Source organism: Crocuta crocuta, unplaced genomic scaffold, assembly GCF_008692635.1.
Source record: "Crocuta crocuta isolate KB4526 unplaced genomic scaffold, BGI_CrCroc_1.0 scaffold348, whole genome shotgun sequence".
Taxonomy (NCBI): domain Eukaryota; kingdom Metazoa; phylum Chordata; class Mammalia; order Carnivora; family Hyaenidae; genus Crocuta; species Crocuta crocuta.
Window position 1 is genome coordinate 2,127,914 of NW_027529573.1, and position 20,738 is coordinate 2,148,651.

The window sequence follows — 20,738 nt, forward strand, 5'->3', positions numbered from 1 at the left end:
GGCCGAAGGAAGTCTGTCGGGGACCCGGGAGAGCCTGGCCCCGGGCGCCGACGCCGCAGCGGCCGACGAGCTCAGCTCTCTCGGCTCCGACTCGGAGGCCAACGGCTTCGCCGAACGCCGCATCGACAAGTTCGGCTTCATCGTGGGCTCGCAGGGCGCCGAGGGCGCGTGAGTAGCGCCGGGGCTCGGGGCCGGGGGCCAGGGCAGTCGCGGGACCTTCGCGCTGGGGGCCTCGACGCTGACAGAGCCTCTCTCAGGACAGACCAACAATCTCCTCTCCCAGCCAGAGACAACCGACCCCTTCTCTCCCAGTCACCACCACCCCTCCTCCCAGCCCCCCCACCAGAGCCCNCTTCCGACCTAAGGACAGACAGGCCGGCCCTACCTTCCCCTTGCCTTCCCCGCCCTCCAGACACATTGACCCGCCCCCAGGAAGGGCCCGCAGTGCCCTCCTCCCAACTGCGGGGCAGAACGACAGACACCTGGCCCAACCCCACTGCTGCCACCGCGGCCTTAGGCCTAATTGTGCCACCCCTGACAGGCTCACAGATGGCTGCCCCTCCCCCGACACATACCCTCTCTACCCCCATTCCCGTGGACCCACAGACGCCCTGTCTCCACCCTCCTACCCCGCACCAGGGGGATACTTTAGGGAGACAGACTTCAAAGGGACAGAATGCCCTGCCCTCATTCCACTCCAGGACAGACTGACCCCTTACCTCAAGACACACAGGCTTCTGGGTGGACTGGACAGACATTGGTCAGCTGCCTCCCAGACAGTCCCTCCCTGGGGCAGATAGTCCCTTCCCTTCACTGAAGGGTCAGAGAGTGTTCTCCTCCCCTTTCAGAAGCCGATTTCTTCTCACTGGCAACAGGTGGGCAGACACTCCCCCTTCTCAGTATCCACAGGGTGACAGTTCCTCACCTCCAGGACAGATTGTTGGTTTGTCTCCGTGTATGCTGTGGAAGCACACACCTCCTCCCAAACACAGACTCTTGAGGGGGCAGTCATGGAGACAGCAGGGTCCCTGCTGGTAGCACACTCTGATCCCCACCCCCAGAACCTCTAGGACCCAGCTGGCAGGCAGAGATATGCAAGGCAGTGAAGCAGCAGCACCTTCCCTCCAAGCTGGGTAACTGGGCAGCCACACTACCTTCAGAACCCTCTGAGCCTGATCAGAGTTCAGGCTTGGCAGTCCCTTTACAAAGGACAAACTTCAGACCCCACTCCCATCCCAGCTGTTCTGTCACATGAGAACAGTGTTCTGCACAGAATTGACAAGCGTCCCTATGGTGTGCCTCCACTTCAACAGAGGGCCTCACACAATTACCTGTGGGGGCCCCACAGGACTCAGCCAAGACCCGACTCCACGTGGTCCTTTCTCCCTTCTCTGACCAGTTGTGACTGTCCAAGGCTCCTCCAGCTTCTCTTATGAATTATGAAAGTGCCTTGACCATCTGTTAAGAACCCCACCCCACACAAGCAGCCCCATAAAGGTCACTTCCGGATTTCTCCTAGTCTCAAAGCTTCATATTCACCAGTCCTCCTTCTCTTTTTGAGAAATGTAGCCCCCTCCCCTAAAGAGAGTTATCTCCTACCCACTGGATCTGTCTCCTCCAGCCTCCCCCCCAACTTGCTCATAGCAGGCTAAACCTTGTCCAGTGCAGGACCCAGAGGTCACCCCTTATTCTGATGCCTCACCTTGCTTTGATCCTTTGTCACAGCTCCCCAGGGGTTACCCTGTGAGGACCCAAAGGGGACTTAGAGTATATTTATTTTTTGAGTTAAGGAGCAGTCACGAGGGACCAGGGTCCTGGGTGGGGTGGGGGTGGGGTCTTGAGAAGTGGGAAAAGTTTCCAGTTGCATTTGTGGGTTCTTGGAAGGAGAAACTTAAATTTGCTGGTGAGTTCCAAGAGATAAGAATTCCTACTACATTCTTACCAGAGAGTTAACCAGATATTGGGGTACACAGCAGTGTGATATAGTGGGAAAAGGCCAGACTTAGGAAAAAATCACACTTGCTGGCTGTGTGACCTTGAGCAAGATCCTGAATGTCTGAGCCTGTTTGCTCACCATAAAGGGCAGCAGTAACATGTACTTCCAAGATTACTGTGGGGATTAAATGAGATCAGGTAATATGAAGGTGTCTAGCACAGTGCCTGACCCAAGTAGTGGCCCAGAAAATGTTAGTTTCTTTTCTTTTCCTTCTAAGGGTCTGAGAATTGACAAGAAAAATGAGGGCGTACCTCTGGTATTTTTGAACAGAGAGACGCTCCAGTGGGAGCACCTCCCTTTGGCTGTATTCCCCCACCAGGCAGCCAGACATCTGTCTTCCCCACACTCCAACCACAAACCCAGACTTTGCACATGCCCTCTATATCACTGGTGTTTATAGAACTGGGACTGAGGTGGGGTCCCAGGCTCCCTTCTCTCTCCCTGCCTTACTTTCTTGACCGTCTTGGTCAACCTAAAATCTCTGGTGTCTGAAAGCTTTGGCTGTTCCCTGCTGAGTTTATATTGTGGTTCCAAGGAAGCCAAAAGTAAGTCCCTGCCCAAAGCCGTAAGAGGGGAAGTTATGGGAAATATCAGGGTGATTGCCTTAAAGCTAATCTCATGGTTAAGGGCTGGGAGTCCATGTACTATCCCAGAGAGTGAAACATTAGCACTGATGGCTGCAGTGGAGAGGGCAGGAACTCTGTCTCTAGATTAAAGGTCCATTTCAGCCACCTTAGAACAAAGGTTGTCTCAAAATGGTCAGTTTTGGCTGTTACCAGGGGCTTAGAGGGTAGGGAAGAAAGATCAGAGGCTACCCTGCTTAGGTGACTGTTAGGTGCCTGGCATAAGTAGATCATAAAATCATAGACTATTGGAACTGGAAGGGATCTTAAGAGACTGACCAAGCTTAGCCCTTGCTTTTACAGATAAGGAAACCAAAGCCCAGAGAGGAGAATCACTTGCTTGAGAACACAGCATATTAGTTGGAAGAACCAGGACTTGAACCCAGGTTTTCTGACTCCTAGATCAGAACAGTTTCCACTGCCTTTACCATCCATTAATACAGCCTATGGTGCCAGCAAAAAACCAGGTACCAGGTAGGTAGAATAGAAGATTCTTAGCAGGAACCTGCCTGTCCTCACTTTCCCTGGCTTAACTCAGTAGTGTAGGAGGCTAACAAGGCCGGCACAGCAAGGGTAAGAGTGTGTTATCATTACCAGCTCATTAGACTGATCAGTTTTAGGGCTGGGATCAGGCTTATTCACCTTTTTCTATTCAGGCCTGCAGAGAAGTAAATACTCAGTATTTACTTAATGACATTTACTGATGAACATTTCAAGTCAGAGAGCTGAAAGTGACCTTAGAGATGGCTATCATTATATAGCTAGGTAAACTGAGGTTAAGAGAACTGATTAGCCTCACCTCTTCAGTCTGTTAAAATCAAAGCCAGAAATTGAACCCAGAACTCCTGATTCCCAGCCCTGAGCCTTTTCTCCTTCTTCGCCTCATCTGTCTTTTAAGCCTACTCTACAGGGCACCTTTGGTGAGCCTATGATAGTCCTCACCTGCACGTGAACAGAAGTCAGTAAGTGAGGAGAGACTAGAAAGCAACCAAGTCAGCAAAGGGCCCTGTGGGAGGCATGGACACAGACAGAGGTGCTGACAGTATTGGTTCTTTTGGCTTGGTTGGGGGTTGAGCTAGTTGTTGAAGCCCAGGAAAGACCAGAGGAGGGAAAAGAAGTGTTCTTAGAGGCGAAGGGTGGGAAGAGTGATGTTACCATTCCTATCACCTTGGGGTAGGAAGAGCAGATCTATACCGGGAGGTCTTTTCTGCAGCATAGAAGAGAGGGTCACAAAGGAAAAGAAGGATACCAGTTGGATACTAGGCCTCCTGGCCCAAAGGAGATGGCCTAAGATACCTCCCTCTACTTTTCCCATGTAATTGCCAGGACTGGCCTCCTGAGGCTGGAGCTTCCCACCCAGCTTCAGTCTGCTCAGTGCTACAGGGCAGATGAGGTGAGGAGCTATGCTTTCTGGGATCCCGTGGGTGTTGGCTTCCTGCTAAGGGAGAGAGGGATCTGAGCTGGGTCCAGAGAGAAACATCTGGAACAGTAGTATTGTCTTGTGCTGATTCAGTTCTCCTGTCCCCTGGGTTCTCCACTACTCCTAGCCAACTATGGCAGCCCTGTGGCTTTGGAAATCATAGAACTGGCTTAATTGGCATCCCTATAGTTTGGTTTGTGCCAGGTTTTGTTGGGGTAGGTCCAGGGCTCTCCTGGCAGGGCAGAGCCTATCTCCCTGCCTTCCTACCAGCTTCTCCAGCTTGTAAGCTCAGAGCATCCTCTTTTCTTGAGCTATTATGGTTCCCAGGAGAGCATGGAACTAGTAATGGAGTGGTCCCTGGGTGGTCCATCTGGAAGGAGGCAGCTGTACATGTGGACTAGACCACAGGCCCTCCATTTTCTCTCTTCCTTCTTTTTCTCCAGCTTCAAAGGAAAATCCGGTTTGGTGGCCCTGTGGGTGTTCTAGGGCCTCAGACAAGACTTGACTTGGTGAAGGAGGCGGCCAGCGCACCAGCTGCTGCCCTGGGAATGTGCCTGCATGTCTGCCTGCTAGGAAATCCTAAGCTCTGGGAAAGAGATAAGGCAGTGGGACCTGCTTGATGTTTTGTCTTCCCAGCATCTGGGTCTGAAACAGGACCTCCAGAGGACCAGTGAAGCCTGGCTCTAGTACAGCCGCCCAATCTGTTTACACTGAGGTGGGGGAAAGAAGATGCTCTGTTCCCTCTTCACACAAACTCTGGAGTCTGGCTATCTGTGTGACTTTGGACACGTTGCTTCACTTTACTAAGTCTTAAGTTTCTCACTGTGAAATGGTTGTGATAATACTGATTTTGCAGGAGTTTTGTGAGGTTTAAAAGAACTGATGTTTGAAAAGAGCCTGGCACACAGTACAGTAGGTGCTCAATGAATGTTCTTCTCCTTTTTTTAAATGTTTATTTATTTATTTATTTTAGTAATCTCTACACCTAACATGGGGTTGAACTCATGACCCTGAGATCAAGAGTTGCATGCTCTTGTGACTGAACCAGCCAGGCGCCCCTGTTCTTGCTTCTTTTTAAGACTGGAATGGCTAGTGGTCCTGTCTTCATTTTCTACTTATATCTCTAGATATGATGATGAGTGTCAGGGAGGTCCATTCCTGTGTGGGCAGGAGTGAACTCTAACCGTTGGTGCACTCTCACTTTCTCCTGAGAGAGGTAGTTATCCCCATTCTATAGATGAGCACACCAAAGATCTGAGAAGAAAGTGCCCAAAGTTTGCCATCTAGTAAATTGCAGAATTAGGACTAGAACCTGTTTCTCAATGTGAAATCCAGTTACTAAGCCTTGCTAATGTGGCAGCAGGCAGATGACAGGTGCTCACTAGTCCCGGAGGCCCCTACACCCAGAGCAGGAGTTAGCAGGAACTTGGCTACCTCTCCAACCTGCTGTGGAGGGCAATGTAGATCTCAGTACAGCTTAAGTCCATAGAAAGACCCAGTGAGAAAGATCCTTAGGGAGGCCCTGAAACATGGCAGATTTGGCGTGGTATAGCCCTCCCATAGGCCAGAGTCGACACTGCATTGCTTTTGGCCCCCAAATACTGCCTAATGGTCATCTGACTCTGATATCCAGTCTGTGCCTTTGTTTCTCTGTAGGTTAAGCAGGGATTATGCTTCTGTACAGGTGAGGAATCTGAGGCTTGGAGCAGCCTCACAGTTAGTTAACAAGCCAAATTAAGGAGGAATCCCAGATCTTCTGATACTTAGCCCACTGCTAGCCTATATGTCAGTGCCCATTCTCTTCCTGGCTCCAAGCCAATTGAGCCTCCAGGCCAGGATACATTGCCCACCAGAGCAGAACACAGCCATTATTCACTCATTGTCAGTGCCCTAGGTGATCACTTTATCCTGCAGGCAGCACTCCTCAGTGGGAGGAGGAGGAGGCCTCCTTTAGTTGCTTTGTCTGAGCCTGGCAAATCTACTGCTATCCAGGGCCCAGGAACCCTCTCTGGCAGAGGGAAAGCTGTCCTGTTTGCCCCACTGGCAAACCAAAGCTCCTGATGCTTCACCTGCTTAGAAGCCTCCTATCCAGGATTTCTGGGCAACTGCCAACTTTGGCTTTATTTATCTCACCTTTCTCTTTCCCTTCTTCATCCCACTCTACTCTATTTCATGCCCTGTACAGCTCTTAAGAGGCTTTCACAACTTGGCTCTTCACTGCTCATCAGGTAGGGAAGTAGGCAGCAGACTCAGGAGTCTGGGAGAGAAAGCCAAAGCTTACTTTTGCCAGCTTAGCCACCTTAGTAGTGAGCTTATTTACCAAACTTTATTGAGTACCTACTCTGTCAGCCCCTGTGATTGGGACAAGGGATTCAGAACTGAACAGAGTATCTGTGTCTTGTTGCCTTCAAGAGGTTCACAGACTTGTTGGAAAATAGAACCACAAATAAATCATTACAATGTTGAGCAATAAAGGCTATAATTGAGGTACATGGTCGCTCTGGAATATATAGGAAGAGACAGCCAGCTCTGTCTATAGGAGCCCAGGAAGAAGTGACATTTGATCCAGGCCTCAGAAGGAGCAAGGAAGGGCATTTCACTAGGTGGAAGGGGACCTATGTGCAAGACCCCCTCAAAAGCTAGCTGTTTGAGAAATGTGGTATGCCAAGAAGAGAGGTGACAAGAAGAGTAGAAGGTAGGAGGTGGATGTGAAGCAAGGGGAGGCTAGGAAAGTAGATTGGGCAGACCATGCCTAGCCTTGAATGTCAGATTGAGACCTCCTGTGTTTCATCAAAGGCAGTCTGGTGCTGGTGTGGAAGATGGCATAGGGAGGAGCTGGACCACAGGCAGTGAGACTAGTTGAGAGAGTTCAAGACAGCCCAAAAGGGTTATCGAGAGGCTTGGAAGAGGTCTGGAGCTGTGAGGATGAAGAGGCCAGATGATTAGCTGTGTGGACTAATGGGGAATTGGGAAGTCTCAAGACAAGCTGAAGAGGCCCTGGCCTATTACAAGCCCTCCCTATGGCCAGTGGGTTGTTGCTGACTCTGCTTTGTCACAGCTCTGGGCTCCCCAAGGTGCCTGGCATGGCTGGCATGCCCAGGACACATCAAGGGGTTCTTTGTCTGTCTCCAGTGAGAGAGCGGGTTAGCTGGCCTGGTTGGGAGGGGGAGGGGTGAGTGGTACTGAGCTTTGTGCTCTCTGCCTGGTAAACATATTGGATGGCAAGAAGAGCCAGACTCCTCTCCCAGGAGAGAGGAGTAAGGCCTAAGGGCATGGAAAACCAGCCTTAGGGTAGTGTGCAGCTGGAGAGGGTAGGTTTGAGCTTTGGGTTTAGATAAATTGATCAAGAGGAGACAAATGGCAGCCAGGGCTGGCTTGACTTTATGTGTTCTGTTCCTGGAGCTGGTTCCTCAGATGGGACATGTAGAAATATGTCCAGTACCTATGAGAAAGTGAACCCCTTAGCACTTAGGGGCATTACCAGCCATTTCTCAGAAGTTAAAGATTCTGGCTAGAAATATAGATTTAGGCTAGTAGTGGGAAAGGGCTCTGAATGAGGCACTGGAGTCAAGGCGCTAGTGCCGGCTCTACCACTGACCCTTATGGTATATGACTTAGGCACATCCCCTCACCTGATCATGAGACTGATGGTCCCTGTTTCTCACCCAGCACTCACTATATGTGCAGCTGTGTGCAGGGCTTAGGGGATGTAGATCTGGCCTGCTCTCCTGGGACTTACAGCCTAGCAGGGAAGTCAGACATTCAATAGGTAGTTAAAGGTATGGCCTGTGTACAAAAGGATTGTGAGGATCAAATGAGATAACTGAATTATGAGCATAGCATAAGCAAAGACTGCTGCTGAACAGGGGTCAGGAGACCTGAGTCCTGGGCCTCGGTGGATCCCTAACTAGCTATGACCTTGAGAAATTTGCTTAATCTTTTTTTTATTTTTATGTTTTATTTATTTCTGAGAGAGAGAGACAGCATGAGCAGGGGAGGATCAGAGAGAGAGGGAGATACAGACTCTGAAACAGGCTCTAGGCTCTGAGCTAGCTGTCAGCACAGAGACTGATGTGGGGCTCAAACCCAGGCATCGTGAGATCATGACCTGAGCCAAAGTCAGGCGCTTAACTGACTGAGCTACCCAGGCACCCCATGCTTAATCTTTCTAAGCCTCAGTTTCCCCCACATATAAACTAAGGCATTTTATTTTTAATGTTTATTTTTGAAAGAGAGCTAATGCAAGCACACACATGAGCTGGGGAGGGGCAGGAAGAGTGGGAGACAGGATCTGAAGCGGGTTCTGGGCTGACATCAGAGAGCCTGATATGGGGCTTGAACTCACGAAATTGTGAGATCATGGCCTGAGCTGAAGTCAGACACAGCCAGCTGAGCCCCCCAGGCATCCCTAAACTAAGGCAATTTTAATGGGATGATGCTTCTAATATTCTGAGACTGACCTTGGAGTATATGAAAAGTGTTTTGAGAAGTTTTTTATGGGGTACCACGCAAGGGCAAGGGGTTGTTTTGGCACAGCCCACAGAGGCTAGTTCTTCCAACATGCTCTGCTCTTCTTGTGGGAGGACCTCTCTTTGTGTGTAGGACCAGTGGCCCTCATGTTTTTGGGAGTATAATCAAATCAAAGCATGCTTTGATTTATTTAGCTCTTTAGTCTGGAAAGTGCTTTCATTCCCATTGCCTTGCAGTAGTTCTTATAGTAGGGCAATGGGAAATCTGTAGGCTAAGCTTTATTTTACCCTGATTATGGGCAAGGAAACCAAAGCTGAGCAAGTAATGGAATTGGGCCTGGAACCAAGAACTCCTTTTTTCCAGTTTTCTATCTTACCAAAGCTGGTGACCACTGTGTGGCCTCTCCAGTCCCTCCCTGTCCCAGCTTTAGAACTTCAGTTCAGCCCCAAGTGTTTGTGCTTCTTCTAGTAGACTTCTCAAGTTGTTTGAATTGTTGTGATGGATGGAGCACTTCTTGTCCCAGATCTCCACACACAGCCCCTAATATGTACCCCAAGACAAGGCAGGAATAGCTGGCTAGTGAGGGGGCCCAGAAACATAGTGTGGAGAGCTCTTGTTCCTCCTGAGTGCACTCTGGGGCCTGGACTCTTGTCCAGAAGCGATTCTTCCCAGCCAGCGACTTTTGGAGGATGCTGCTTCTTTTCCCTTCCCCCTGTGTCTTGGTTTCACAAAAAGGGAGAACCTAAATTTGGGCCTTGGGAGAGCCTGGGTTCAAGACACAGGCAGACCTGAATTCAAGTCCTGGCTCTTATCACTTTCTAGTCATGTGACTTCTCTAAGGCAAATAGGCCATGGTGACACTGGGAGAGAGGGGGTGTTATGAGGATTAAGAGAGCTAATATTGGTAAAACACCCAGCACAGTGTCTGTCACAAAATAAAGGTCCAGGGTGGCTCTTACAATTTGAGTGTGACTTATCCTCTGAGGTTTACTTCAGGCCCTTGGCATAATGACAGCAAGGCAACATGGGTGTGAAGATCCAGATTCCTTTATGTGCTCTGCCCACCACTCTTGGGAGTGGTGGGTAGAGGAGCCAGTCCCGCTCAGCTTGTGGTCTGGAGCATTGTGGCATGCCAGGGCAGGCTGGGAATCCCCCCATCAGTTCCTCTTTGAGTCATTTGGAACAGTCCTCAGGTGACCCTGACTCGGAGGGCCTGATCTTCCTTCTCTTCGGACTGTGAAGATCAAGCAGAAGTGAGAATAAGGTGGGTCTCCTGAAAAATTCAACTCAAAGCATGTAACCATAGTGCTGCCTGGAGCCTCAGCCTTCCTGGGTAGTGGCAGTTTCTTGGGGAAGAAATCAGAATTTGCTTCATAATTACCATCACCCTCCTTCTGTGCTTGTAGGGCTTCCTGTCCTGCTTCAGGGTGGCCCCCTCCACCCTCCCAGCATAGTCACATGATAATGCTGTTTTACAGAGGAGCTTGAATGGTGGACCACACTTTCACTGACACTGCCCCATTTAATTCTGTGAGTCATAATTCATCATAATCTCCATTTTACAGAAGCAAATACCAAATTTCAGAGAGGTAAAGTGACTTGCCAAACACCACACAGTTTATGGCTTTGTGACCACAAAACTCCAGCTTCCCTTGTGCTGGTGTGAACCCTGCCTAGTGGTCAGCACTCTGTGCTGGAGTTGAGTGACAGAGCAGGGCGGATTCACCTCCCAAGGCTGTCTTCTGCTCACCCTAGACCTTAGATAGTTACTGGCTTGCTGAAAACCTGTTTCTTCATCTGTGGAAGGGGAGGCAGTCATAATTAGAGGACCTACTTCATGGGCCTGTTGTCAGGATTAAAAGAAATAATGTAAGTTAAGTGCTGAGCACCATGTCTGTTGCATAGCAAGTGCCTGGTAAGTGCTCTAAAAGACATTCAGTTACATTAATTGAATATTCAAATTATAATGTTGTAAAGGGCTGTCATCAAGCACATCTGTGTTCAGCCCTGTGCTGGGCTTCAAGGGAGATCCAGAGCTGGTATCAGGCCAGAGAGGGAATGTTATTAGGCACTTTCTGTGTTTTACTCACCTGATCTCAAGGTTGAGAACAGTATTCCCATCCCACTGTGGAGAAAACTGAAACACAGAGTTCCTGAGGTCACAAAGCTAATGATTCTGTCAATGCACATTTATTGGGTACCAGTTAAGTACCAAGCTCGATTCTAGACCCAGGACACACTGTGGAGAATGAGATGGGCAGAGCCCTCCAGTACACCTTCTCATGGAATGCTGCCTCAGCAGAGCAGATAGACTATTTGGGTGGAGAAGCTGTACCTGCTCCACTAGACTGCTCACATTCCCCAAACAAGCCGTGGCCTTTTCTGTTAACTTGTGCTTGCTCATACTGGGTCTTCTGGCTGGTGTACCCTTTCCCCTTTCTCATGCTGGCTACTTCCTGTCACCCTTCAAAGACCATCTCAAAAGTCAGCCCCCTCTTAAAGCTTTCTCTGAAAACCACCCCCACCCCCGCCAACCACTAGCACCATCCTGGGGGTTTCTTGCAGTTTCTTAGCACCTTTTACTTGCTTCTGTGATAACACTTCTATGTGTGCTAGTTTTCTACTCACCTATCTGTCTCCTCTGCCAGATTGACCTCTTCAAGGGCAGGGACTGCATTTTCGATTCAGGGCCTGGAACACAGGCTCTAGAGAAATGTGTATGGAATATAATGAGGGGCTGATTGTGTTCTGTCCCTGGAGTAGTTTGGAAGGGCTTTGTAGACATGAGAGGGAGTTCTGAATGAGGCATTGGAAGATGAGTGGAAGTGACTTGGAGTGAGGGTAGGGGTGAGGGAGACCAGTTTAGAGAGAGGGCCACCTAGAGATAGAGCTGGGGAAAGAAGAGGGATGTTTAGAGGAAATAGGACCTGAGGTTTCTGTTGGACAGGGAGGGCAGTAGGGAGCCTTGAAGGAATGTGAGCAGAGGAAGGGCCTTATATAAACAGTGAGTCAAAACTAATTTGGTAAAATCTATCAGTAAGATCTAGCAATTTGGTAAGAAGGGCTAAGGAAGCCATACATGAGTCAGGATGGCCTCTGGGTGCCCACAGTGAGATTGTGATCTGAAGACCCAGTTGGCAGTGGGAAATTTCAAGCACTACTCAGCCTGCTAAGGGTGAGAGCTTGGAGAAGGGAGGTGTTCTATTGAGAATAATCTCCATACCTTTCTGCAGTTGTCAGGGAGAGCTGCCCTTGAGGTTTCTGCTATAGTCTGTGCCTTTCCCTAGCTGGGTGGGGGAGTAGGGATTCCTTGCTTTTTAGAGCCAGCAAGGCTGGTGCCTAAAGGAACCATTTCTTCCATCTGACATCAAGAGGGGTGGAGCTGAACAGAGTAGAGAGCTGGGCAGAGGCCCAGGGCACAAAGGCCAGTGAAGGGTGGAGAGAACCTGTTTACCATTGTGCACTGACCCAGAGCTAGAAGGAGCAAAGCCAGGGAACTCCTTATGGGAAAGGGAGGCAGGCCCAGAACTAGCTTGCACTGGGAATTGGAGAGTGAAGCAAGCCAGACTCACCCAGACAGAGAGCCTGGACATTGCCCTATCCTTAAACCAGTGGCTGCCAGGCCGCAGGAGGGAGTGCCAGGCTGCTGAAGACCATCTTCCTTTTCCACGCTGACTCACAGCATGGCCTTGGGCAGATCACTTACCCTGTGGGCTATAGGCCTCCCTGGCTCTCTGGGGAGGAGTAGACTCACTGAGTGATCTCACAGGCCTCCCACCCCTGACTATGGGCCATTTGCACCCTCCCAACCCACCCTCTCTTGCATTCCAGTTTCCTATCATCAGTTATAATGGAGCTGGCATAAAAGCTATTTATACTTTCAGTCATTACCACCTTTTAGGTTAATGAACTCCAGAGGTTGTTACCCGGCATGCAAAGTAGGTCAGCCTTTTGTTTATCCTCACTTTTTCCAGCTCTAGGAGAGGGTAGCTCCCCCACCCTTGTCGCTGGATCTGTCATTGGCTATTCTCTTTCTGCACATCTACTTCCCAGTTTTCCACACTTTCTTGTTGCTCACTCCTGCCCTTCTCAGCACAGAGGGTAGTGGTTCTCTACTGGTAGTAAAGAAGAGGAAAGAGAATATGACAGGCACTGAGGCCTTTAGATTATATTGAGGCCAGGTTGTGAGACACTTTATATTTATTGGATAATTTAGTGCTTAAGTGGCAGCCTCTACTTCCAAGCTGTGTAACCTTGGGCAGATTACTCAACCATACTGAGCTTTAGTTTTCTTGTCTAATAAATGGAGATAATAAAAGCTACTTCCTTAGGGAATTGTGTGCATGTGTAGTACTTGGCAGAGCCACTACATGGCCAGTGCTGGAAATGTGTCAGCTTTTACTGCCTCATGTGATCTTTACTGCTGCCTCTAAGGAGGTGGCACTGCCCCCATATAATAGGTGGGGAACCTGCTCAGAGTGGAGCAGCCTGCCCTGTTTCAGGTAGCTATATAGAGATAAAGCTGGGATCAGAAGCCAGGAATTACAGTCTCTGTGTCATTGAGTAAATTACTTGATCTTTCTGGGCCTCAATTGCTTCATGGAAAAATGAGCATAATTTTATCCTGCTGCATGTGTGTATGGCATATGTGGACCAGTCAGATGAGAAAAGGGATATGAAAGTGCTAGGTAAGCTGCAAACATCAGTTACCTAATAGCTACCATTTGCTGGCCATTCATCAGGCTCATTCCAGTCCTATAAAATCTGAGGTGTGTATTATAGTCCCATTTAAGATGAAGAAGTGAAGACTTAGGGAGGACACATATTTTGCCTGTAGTCTCCCAGGTGGAGGAGCTGGAATGGAAACCTAGGTTGATTGGCCTCGAGATCTCCACTCTGTTCACTCTCCCTATACCCCAGCTGGCCTCCAGTGGTTGAAATGAAGAATAATCCTGTGGTCTGTGGCCTTGGGCTTTCTCCTTAGGCTGTGTTTCTCTTCATTTGGGCTGATTTGGAGACTGAGGCTTGAAGGAGGGAGTTACACTGTTCCTTGAGACCAAGATTTAGCTTCCGCCATTGGATAAAGGGGGTCATGGGCATGGACACCATACCTGGCTGACTGCCGGCCAGAAGGTCTGAGGTGTGCTTGGGCAAAAGGCAGACAGCTAGAAAGACAAATGGGGAGAGCGCCCCAGTCTTTGGTCTTGATAGCCTTGGGAACTGGTCTTGTTCTTCTGAGCTCTTGTAAACTTCCAGTTCTGAGTTTGGGGAAAAGACTAGGTAACTGGGAGCCTTCAGAACACAGGGTCAGCAGAGTGTTACTGCTGTTTCAGGCCATGGCCTGGGATGGCACCGCTAAACCTAGCTCAGCCTGAGAGCCCAACAGAATCTGGGCTCAGTCACCCCCCTGGCTGCTCACTTTTGTCTCCTCTGTGCCTCTCTCCCTCAAGAGGGGGTGGCTGGCAAACAGCACATTGCCCAGGCTTGCCATCTCCAATCGAGGCTGTGCTTGGGAGCTGTGCTCATCCAGCGTATTGGCTTCACTGAGCATTAGTGGGAATAGTCAGGCTGCTCAATGGGTCAGTCAGAACACTGGAGATGGGGATGGACTGTCTTCAGGGGCTTGGGGACCGGAGATAGACCCCCACAGTGGCATCTGGAGAACAGCCTGATTTCCTCACAGTCTTCCCAGGGGAGTCCAAAGCAGCACATGGATCACTGTGGTAGAGGGGAAGCCCTGGTTCTGCCACTTAACTTAATAGCTTTGTGACATTGCCCAAGTCTAATAATGTTTCTGATTGGGTCAGATTTCTCAAGGGCCAAATGGAAACAGTAATTCATCTATTAATTAAGGAGGGATCCACTTCACTGAGCTATTAGGGGCACAAATAAAATTGCTGTAGGCAGCAGTGGCTTGTAGACCTGAATACAATTCATATGAAAGTAATGATGTCATGGCATGTGTTGACTATCTGTGAGGTGCTTGGTGGGAGTTACAGAAGTTGAAGACCCAGTCTAGTTAGGGAGAGACAGTACTAAGCAATATGAGCAAGGTGTAATGAAGTGTTAATTTCATGTCTTGATTCATTAGTGAATTACTGCTGATATCAATTTTAGGGGATTGGGACAAGCATTAAAAGAAAAAGGGGGGAGGCACCTGGGTGTTTCACTTGTTAAGCATCTGACTTGGGCTCAGGTCATGATCTCATGGTTCGTGAGCTTGAGTCCTGCATCAAGTGAACTTGAGCCCCACTTTGGTGAACCCTGCTTATCTCTCTCTCCTCCTCTCTTACTGCCCCTCGTGGGATTCTTTGTCATTCTGCCCCTTGCTTATTTGTGCGCGCGCGCTCTCTCTCTCTCAGGAACAGAATATAATTAGAATAGAATAGAATAGAATTAAACTGAAAATTTCAGAATGCATGTACGAGTAAATTATTTTTGGGTGCCTGGGTGGTTCAGTTGGTTAAGCATCTGACTCTTGTTTTGGCTCAGGTCTTGATCTCGTGGTTCATGAGATTGAGTGCTGAGCCGATGCAGGAGCAAGGAGACTGCTTAGGATTCTCTTTTCACTCTCTCTGCCCTCTCCCACAAGCATGTGCATGTGCACACACACTCAAAATAAATAAACTTTAAAAAAGAGTAAATTATTTCATAAAATGTGTTTCAGTTATGTGTGTGTGTGTGTGTGTGTGTATAAAATCTCAATATATCATGTATTTATTATTGTGGGTCTCAGTTTTAAAAGTTGTGAGAAATGGTATTCTAAGTCAAGATAAAAGTCGTCAGGTTGGAGATCTAAGCAGGTGTGGACACCATGTGGAGGCTGATGGCTTGACCTGTAGGACCAGAGGGGTATAGTACAGTACAAGGGTCAAGAGCATGGACTGTGGAGTCAGGCAGGCCCGGGTTTGAGTCCTAGCTTTGTCTCTTCCAGCTATTTGGCCTTAAGTAAGTCACTAAACTTTACTAAGTCTTGGATTCTACTTCTGGAAAATGAAGAGAATGATATTATGGTAGGGTTATTATGAAAGGTACATGAGGAAAATGTATTTAACACTTTTAGGAAGAAATTGGTAAGTAGAAAATTATGTATAAATGGTAACTACTGTTACTGCTGGTATTGTTGCAGTTGTGGTTTTTATTGTTATATTGGGCCCTGAAAGAGTTGCTTTGACTTGGAGAGGGGAGAAGAAGGGACATTCTAGGTAAGGATGGGACGGTGACAAGGGCTAAGTATGTGTGTGCCTGGTATGAGACTGGTCTAGCTGAGATTTGTGTAGCCTTAAAAGGGGGTGTTGAGATTATAGATAGATGGTGCCAGGAAAGTTTTGGCATTACAGAGGAAGGAAACTTTTAGCACTAGAAATTTCAACAATAGGGTGGCTTCACCTGGTGATAATGAGGCCCATCCCTGGCAGAATTCCAGCATAGATTGGGCCACTAGAGACTGGTCTCATTAGGCTCTTTTGATTGCAGAGAGTCCCTCAAGCCACCTGAAAGAAAGAGGGGTTTTCTGAAGAGTAAGTGAAGCTCTCAGACCTGAAGCATCCCCAGTGAGCCATTTGATCCCTTAAACTGGCCATTTGGTCAGCTTCCTTGTCACTAGAAACTGACTCATGCTCTCCTTCCACTGTCAGGAAGAAACCACCTCAGATAGCCTCTACACCATCATGCTGTTTGCAGGGACACCCCTGACTCTATCTTCATCTCATGGCTCTTTTCTGGGCTTCCTTTGAGGATCAATTCACAATGCAGATCATTCCAATCATATAGGGAAACTGAGGTTCAAAGAGGGCAAGGGGCTTACCTGTCGTAGAAGGGATTCCTATACCAGACTGATCAGATGTCTTTTAAGATCCTGACTGACTAGACTGAAGGATATGTGAACTTTCTTGTTTTAAATAAAGGAAGCCTGCAACTTTTCAAGAGCACATCCTGTGCTTAAAGAGAAATCTACCTGCAATTACAGAGCATGTGGTGTGCTGAGTTCTGGGTACAACCAGACCTTTAGTGTCTTCTTTTCACCATCTCCAGGTGGCTTAAACTCCTCTGCTATTGGTGGAGAAGCCACTCAAATGACTTTATTTCCTCATTTTTTTCCCAATTTAAGGTTTTAAAAGTCAAAACAGATCTTTCAGTTGACATGTACATTTCAAGTAGTGGTTGGTTTTTTGTTTCTGAGAAAGGTCTTGCCAAATCAATGGTATAGCTTAAAGTCAGTAGTGTCTCAGAATCCAGGAAATATGGTCGTTTGTTTTGTAACCAATTAAAATTCCGGTTTGAGGTTTGATGTTGGGGCTTTGAAATTGCCAAAGCTGTTATCTGACATCATTTAAAGGAACACTGAACTTGAATGTGTTCCCCTGTGTATCTGCAGTTGGGAGAATGAGGCCCTGCAATCAGATCTTATCAACAAAGACCTGGAGGGTTGAGGTATCAAATGCATGTATTTAATCACATGGGAATTCACTGGAAACGTAATCTCAGGCCGAAGCCTTGCCGTCTTTGAGCCTCAGTTTTCTCATCTGCTCATTGGGGGGATTGGATCAAGTATTATCCACATCTACAACTGCCAACACTTCCCGTTAACACAGTGTGGGCACCCTTTTTCATTTAGTTAACCAGAAGCCTCATCTCCTAACTTGTATAAGCTAGTACTTTGTAGGTGGTGGGAGGCAGTATGTCCTGTGATGCCTGGGCTTTTGGTTTCCGTTTCCTGGGTGTTTAGTTAGGGGTTGCCTGGAGACATACATCTGTCAGTTTGTTCGATCTAAAGGTGTGGTCTCTGGTTTTCTCCCACGAGGAGAGAAAGGAAAGAAGTGTCCTCAGGCCTGGTTCTACCTCTAGGTGGTAAGGGAGGGTCAGCAGTTCAAGAGGAGAATGACCTGTGTAAGTGTGTTGAGGGGGTAAGTTTGCCCCAGGCTTTTGTTCCTCCTCAGCTGTTCAGCTCCAAGACCCTCTCAGAAGCGTGCAGTTCCCCAGAATAAAGCACACTAAAGAAGACCTGCCCTTTTGTGTCTGGGAGGCCTCTGCTCTGCCAAGGCCCCTCCCTCTGCTCTTCCAACCAGTAAAAGTCACAGCACCACATTTCCTTCCGTCAGAGAATCAGAGAATCAAGGCCTGGGCCAAGCCCTGGCTCCATCATGTCCTGTTCCTAAGGGCCTCCTCCCAGCTGTCTGAGTGATTCTGACCCTGCACTCCTTTCTGGGAGGTCAGGCAGGACTGAGCGCAGGCTCTTGGCTAGGATCTAACTTGGATTTGAGTCTGGGATTTTCCACTGATTTGCTGTTCGACTCTGAGCAAGATATCCTCCCTGGGTATCTTACCTCTAAATAACGTCAAGCACTTTTTTAATTGAAGGGAAAAAAGGGGTTAAAAACAAGAAATTCACAATCTACCACTTTAAAAATGATTTTAAGAAGAGAGCATGTATGTGGAGCGCCTGGGTGGCACAGTCAGTCAAGCATCTAACTCTTGATCTTGGCTCAGGTCGTGATCTCCCTGTCCATGAGTTTGAGCCCTGCATCAGGCTCTTGTATGGATGGTGGGATGGTGGATCACCTGCTTGGGATTCTGTCCTTCTCTCTGCCCCTCCCTCTGCCCCCCCTACCCCTGCCCCGTGTGCTCCCTCTCTCTCAAAATGAACTTAAAAAAATAAAATAAAGAGAGCATGTTTTGTGTGTATAGAAGTGTACACATACATCTTTTTCATTTTCTCTGTAGTCTAAATAAAAAAGCGTATGTAGAGTACCCACTCTGCGAATGCTAGTCTCCTCCTCTTTGCCCCTCAGTGTTATTTGAATTCAGGAATTCTAAGGAACTTACTTAGAGGAAGCCTACTCACTTGAAGCACCCTCTGGCTAAGCCACGGATTCTGCCCCAGCCTGCCTCAACGGCTCCAGTGCTGATCTGCTTGCCTGGGGTGGGTCTCCATGCCCCAGTGTTTTCCCCACTGACTCTAGTGGGCATTCAGAGCCTAGCAGAAATGTCAATGCCATGATGGCCAGGACTTCATTCTAGTCAAAGGAGTGTTTCCCCACAGCCTGCCCAGAATCCCTGGCCCTAGAACAATGCTAGCACAGCTGTGATAGCTGCTCAGTTAATAGATGTAAAATACAAGTGATATTTGATGAGGTTTTGAAGCATGTGTAGGATTTTGATGTGTAGAGACAACTTGGAATCCATTCCAGCAAAGGCACTGGCATGAGCAAGGTTGAGAGGTAGCAAAGGGCCAGGGCATAATTGTGGAAACTATGAGTAACTAGTTTTGCTAGAATGAAGGAGTGAGAGTGTTATTTCTGTACTTGTTTGACTTTTTTTTTCATCCAGCTCTACACCTTGCATGCAGGCCTCCTAAGAGGCTATTTATCTAGACAGACCCAGGACAGGAATGCTTTGCTTTGATGCACAGATGCAGGCTCTCAGACCTCTGTCCCCAGAAAGGCACAGTGACCCCTGGCCCCTTGACACATTGAGGGAGTAGACACTTAACCTGGTGCCTCTCTGATCTGAACCTTCTAGGGAGGAAGCAGTAATCCCTCTCATCTTTGTAAGTGTGTTCATGAGTTAGCAGCCCTGAAGGCAACAGTAGGGATGGAAGATGGGTAGGAATGAAGGCCTGACAAGGCGGTAGCTAGGGCTTAAGCCAGGGCCTTTGCTTCCTTTGGCACTTCTGACAGGTCCTGCCATTTGCTCCACAGGCTAGAGGAAATCCCTCTGGAGGTGCTGAGGCAGAGGGAATCCAAGTGGCTGGATATGCTCAACAACTGGGACAAATGGATGGCCAAGAAACACAAAAAGGTGAGGGGCCTGGCTTTGGGCCTTGGGCTGGGAGTTGGTAGCCTGGGGAAGAAAAGGAAGGAGGAACTGTATCAGAGAGGAGCAGTAGCCAACTGCCAGTAGCCTTCCTTTTTTTTTTTTTTTTAATTTTTTTTTTTTGTTTCTAGGAGAGAGAGACAGCGTGAGCAGGGGATGGGCAGAGAGAGAGGGAGTCACAGACTGAAACAGGCTCCAGGCTCTGAGCTGGCAGTCAGCACAGAGCCCGACGCGGGGCTCGAACCCACGAACCGCGAGATCATGACCTAAGCGAAAGTCGGACGCTTAACTGACTAAGCCACCCAGGCGCCCCTGTCAGTAGCCTTCCTTAACTGCCAGTAGCCTTAAGTGTCTCTGTCTGCCAGCTCTGAAAAGGGAACAGAAGCTGGCTGGAAGGCAGGGACCAGTCTTGATCTTCTAAGATGACTTCAGAGTCATGCAGAATTTTGTCCTGGAGTCAAACTTCAAAGGCACTTTTAGCCAAAAAGCCCTTATAGGCAGCTTTCCTCCATCCCTCTTGGGAGAAGTTCTTACTGCTGTTTACTACCTTTCAAGGAAGACTTTATAATACTAATAATAGCTAACATGTATTGAACATTTGCAGTATGCTGGACACTTAACTTGAGTAGTCCTTATAACACTCCAGTGAGGTTGATAGCAATAGTACCCCCACTTTATGGATGATCCACAAAATCAAAATTTGAACCCAGGCAATCTACATTTAGTGCTTTCATTCTTCATCACCACCCTCTAGATGAATTTGATGAGTTCCCTCTTGCCTCCTGGCCAAAGAAAAGTGACCTCACAGTTTAATGGTCTTATAAAAATGAAAGTGCCCTCTGATCCTCTTCTAATTGGTCTTTCTTTGGACACTAGTTCTATTGCCCCATAGGAACATTCTAGCCTAGCACAATGTGTGTGTTGATGCCTTTGGATCCCTGGGCAGGATCTGGTTACTCCCTGGCCTAGCGGAGACCTGTCAGAACCTCATAGCCAGGGTCTCTCTGCGTAAGGTCCCACTGCACAGAGTGAGTCTGCTGTCCCGCTCTTATCACCTGACATGCTGGTGTGGTCCAGGCTGGCATAGCTGGTTGCAGGGTCAAGCAGAAAGCTCAGGACTGAAGGTCAGATATGGGCTTAGGCCTAGTACCACTACCCTACCCTCTTTGGGCCTGTGGCTAGCTGTGCAACTTTGTGTGAGCCACTTCACCCTCAGTTACCCTGGTTGAATGGAAATGACAGTCATGTTGGGAGGCTCCCATCAGTTGGTGACTACAAAGCCTTGTGTCTATGGAGAAGAGGCACATCTAACCCAGGCTCTTTCTTGCTGTTCTGTGTAGGCTTTGCAGCATTCATTTTTTGCTTATTAACATTTCTCTTAAACATTTTTTTTTTTTAAAATATAGCTGTTCTC

The 20,738-nt window shown here is 48.3% G+C and overlaps 1 protein-coding gene across 1 annotated transcript in view; it reads left to right on the plus strand.

The window, feature by feature from the left end:
* Position 1: 1 nt before the first annotated feature.
* The window catches only part of TBC1D10A (TBC1 domain family member 10A), a gene marked incomplete at its 5' end in the record, with an annotated part of 32,873 nt that continues 12,136 nt past the window's right edge, over positions 2–20,738 (plus strand). Inside the window, 2 exons of the mRNA XM_077761487.1 lie at positions 2–168; positions 19,210–19,309. Of these exons, the coding sequence (XP_077617613.1) occupies positions 2–168; positions 19,210–19,309 (267 nt within the window). The remainder of the gene's footprint in view (positions 169–19,209; positions 19,310–20,738) is intronic.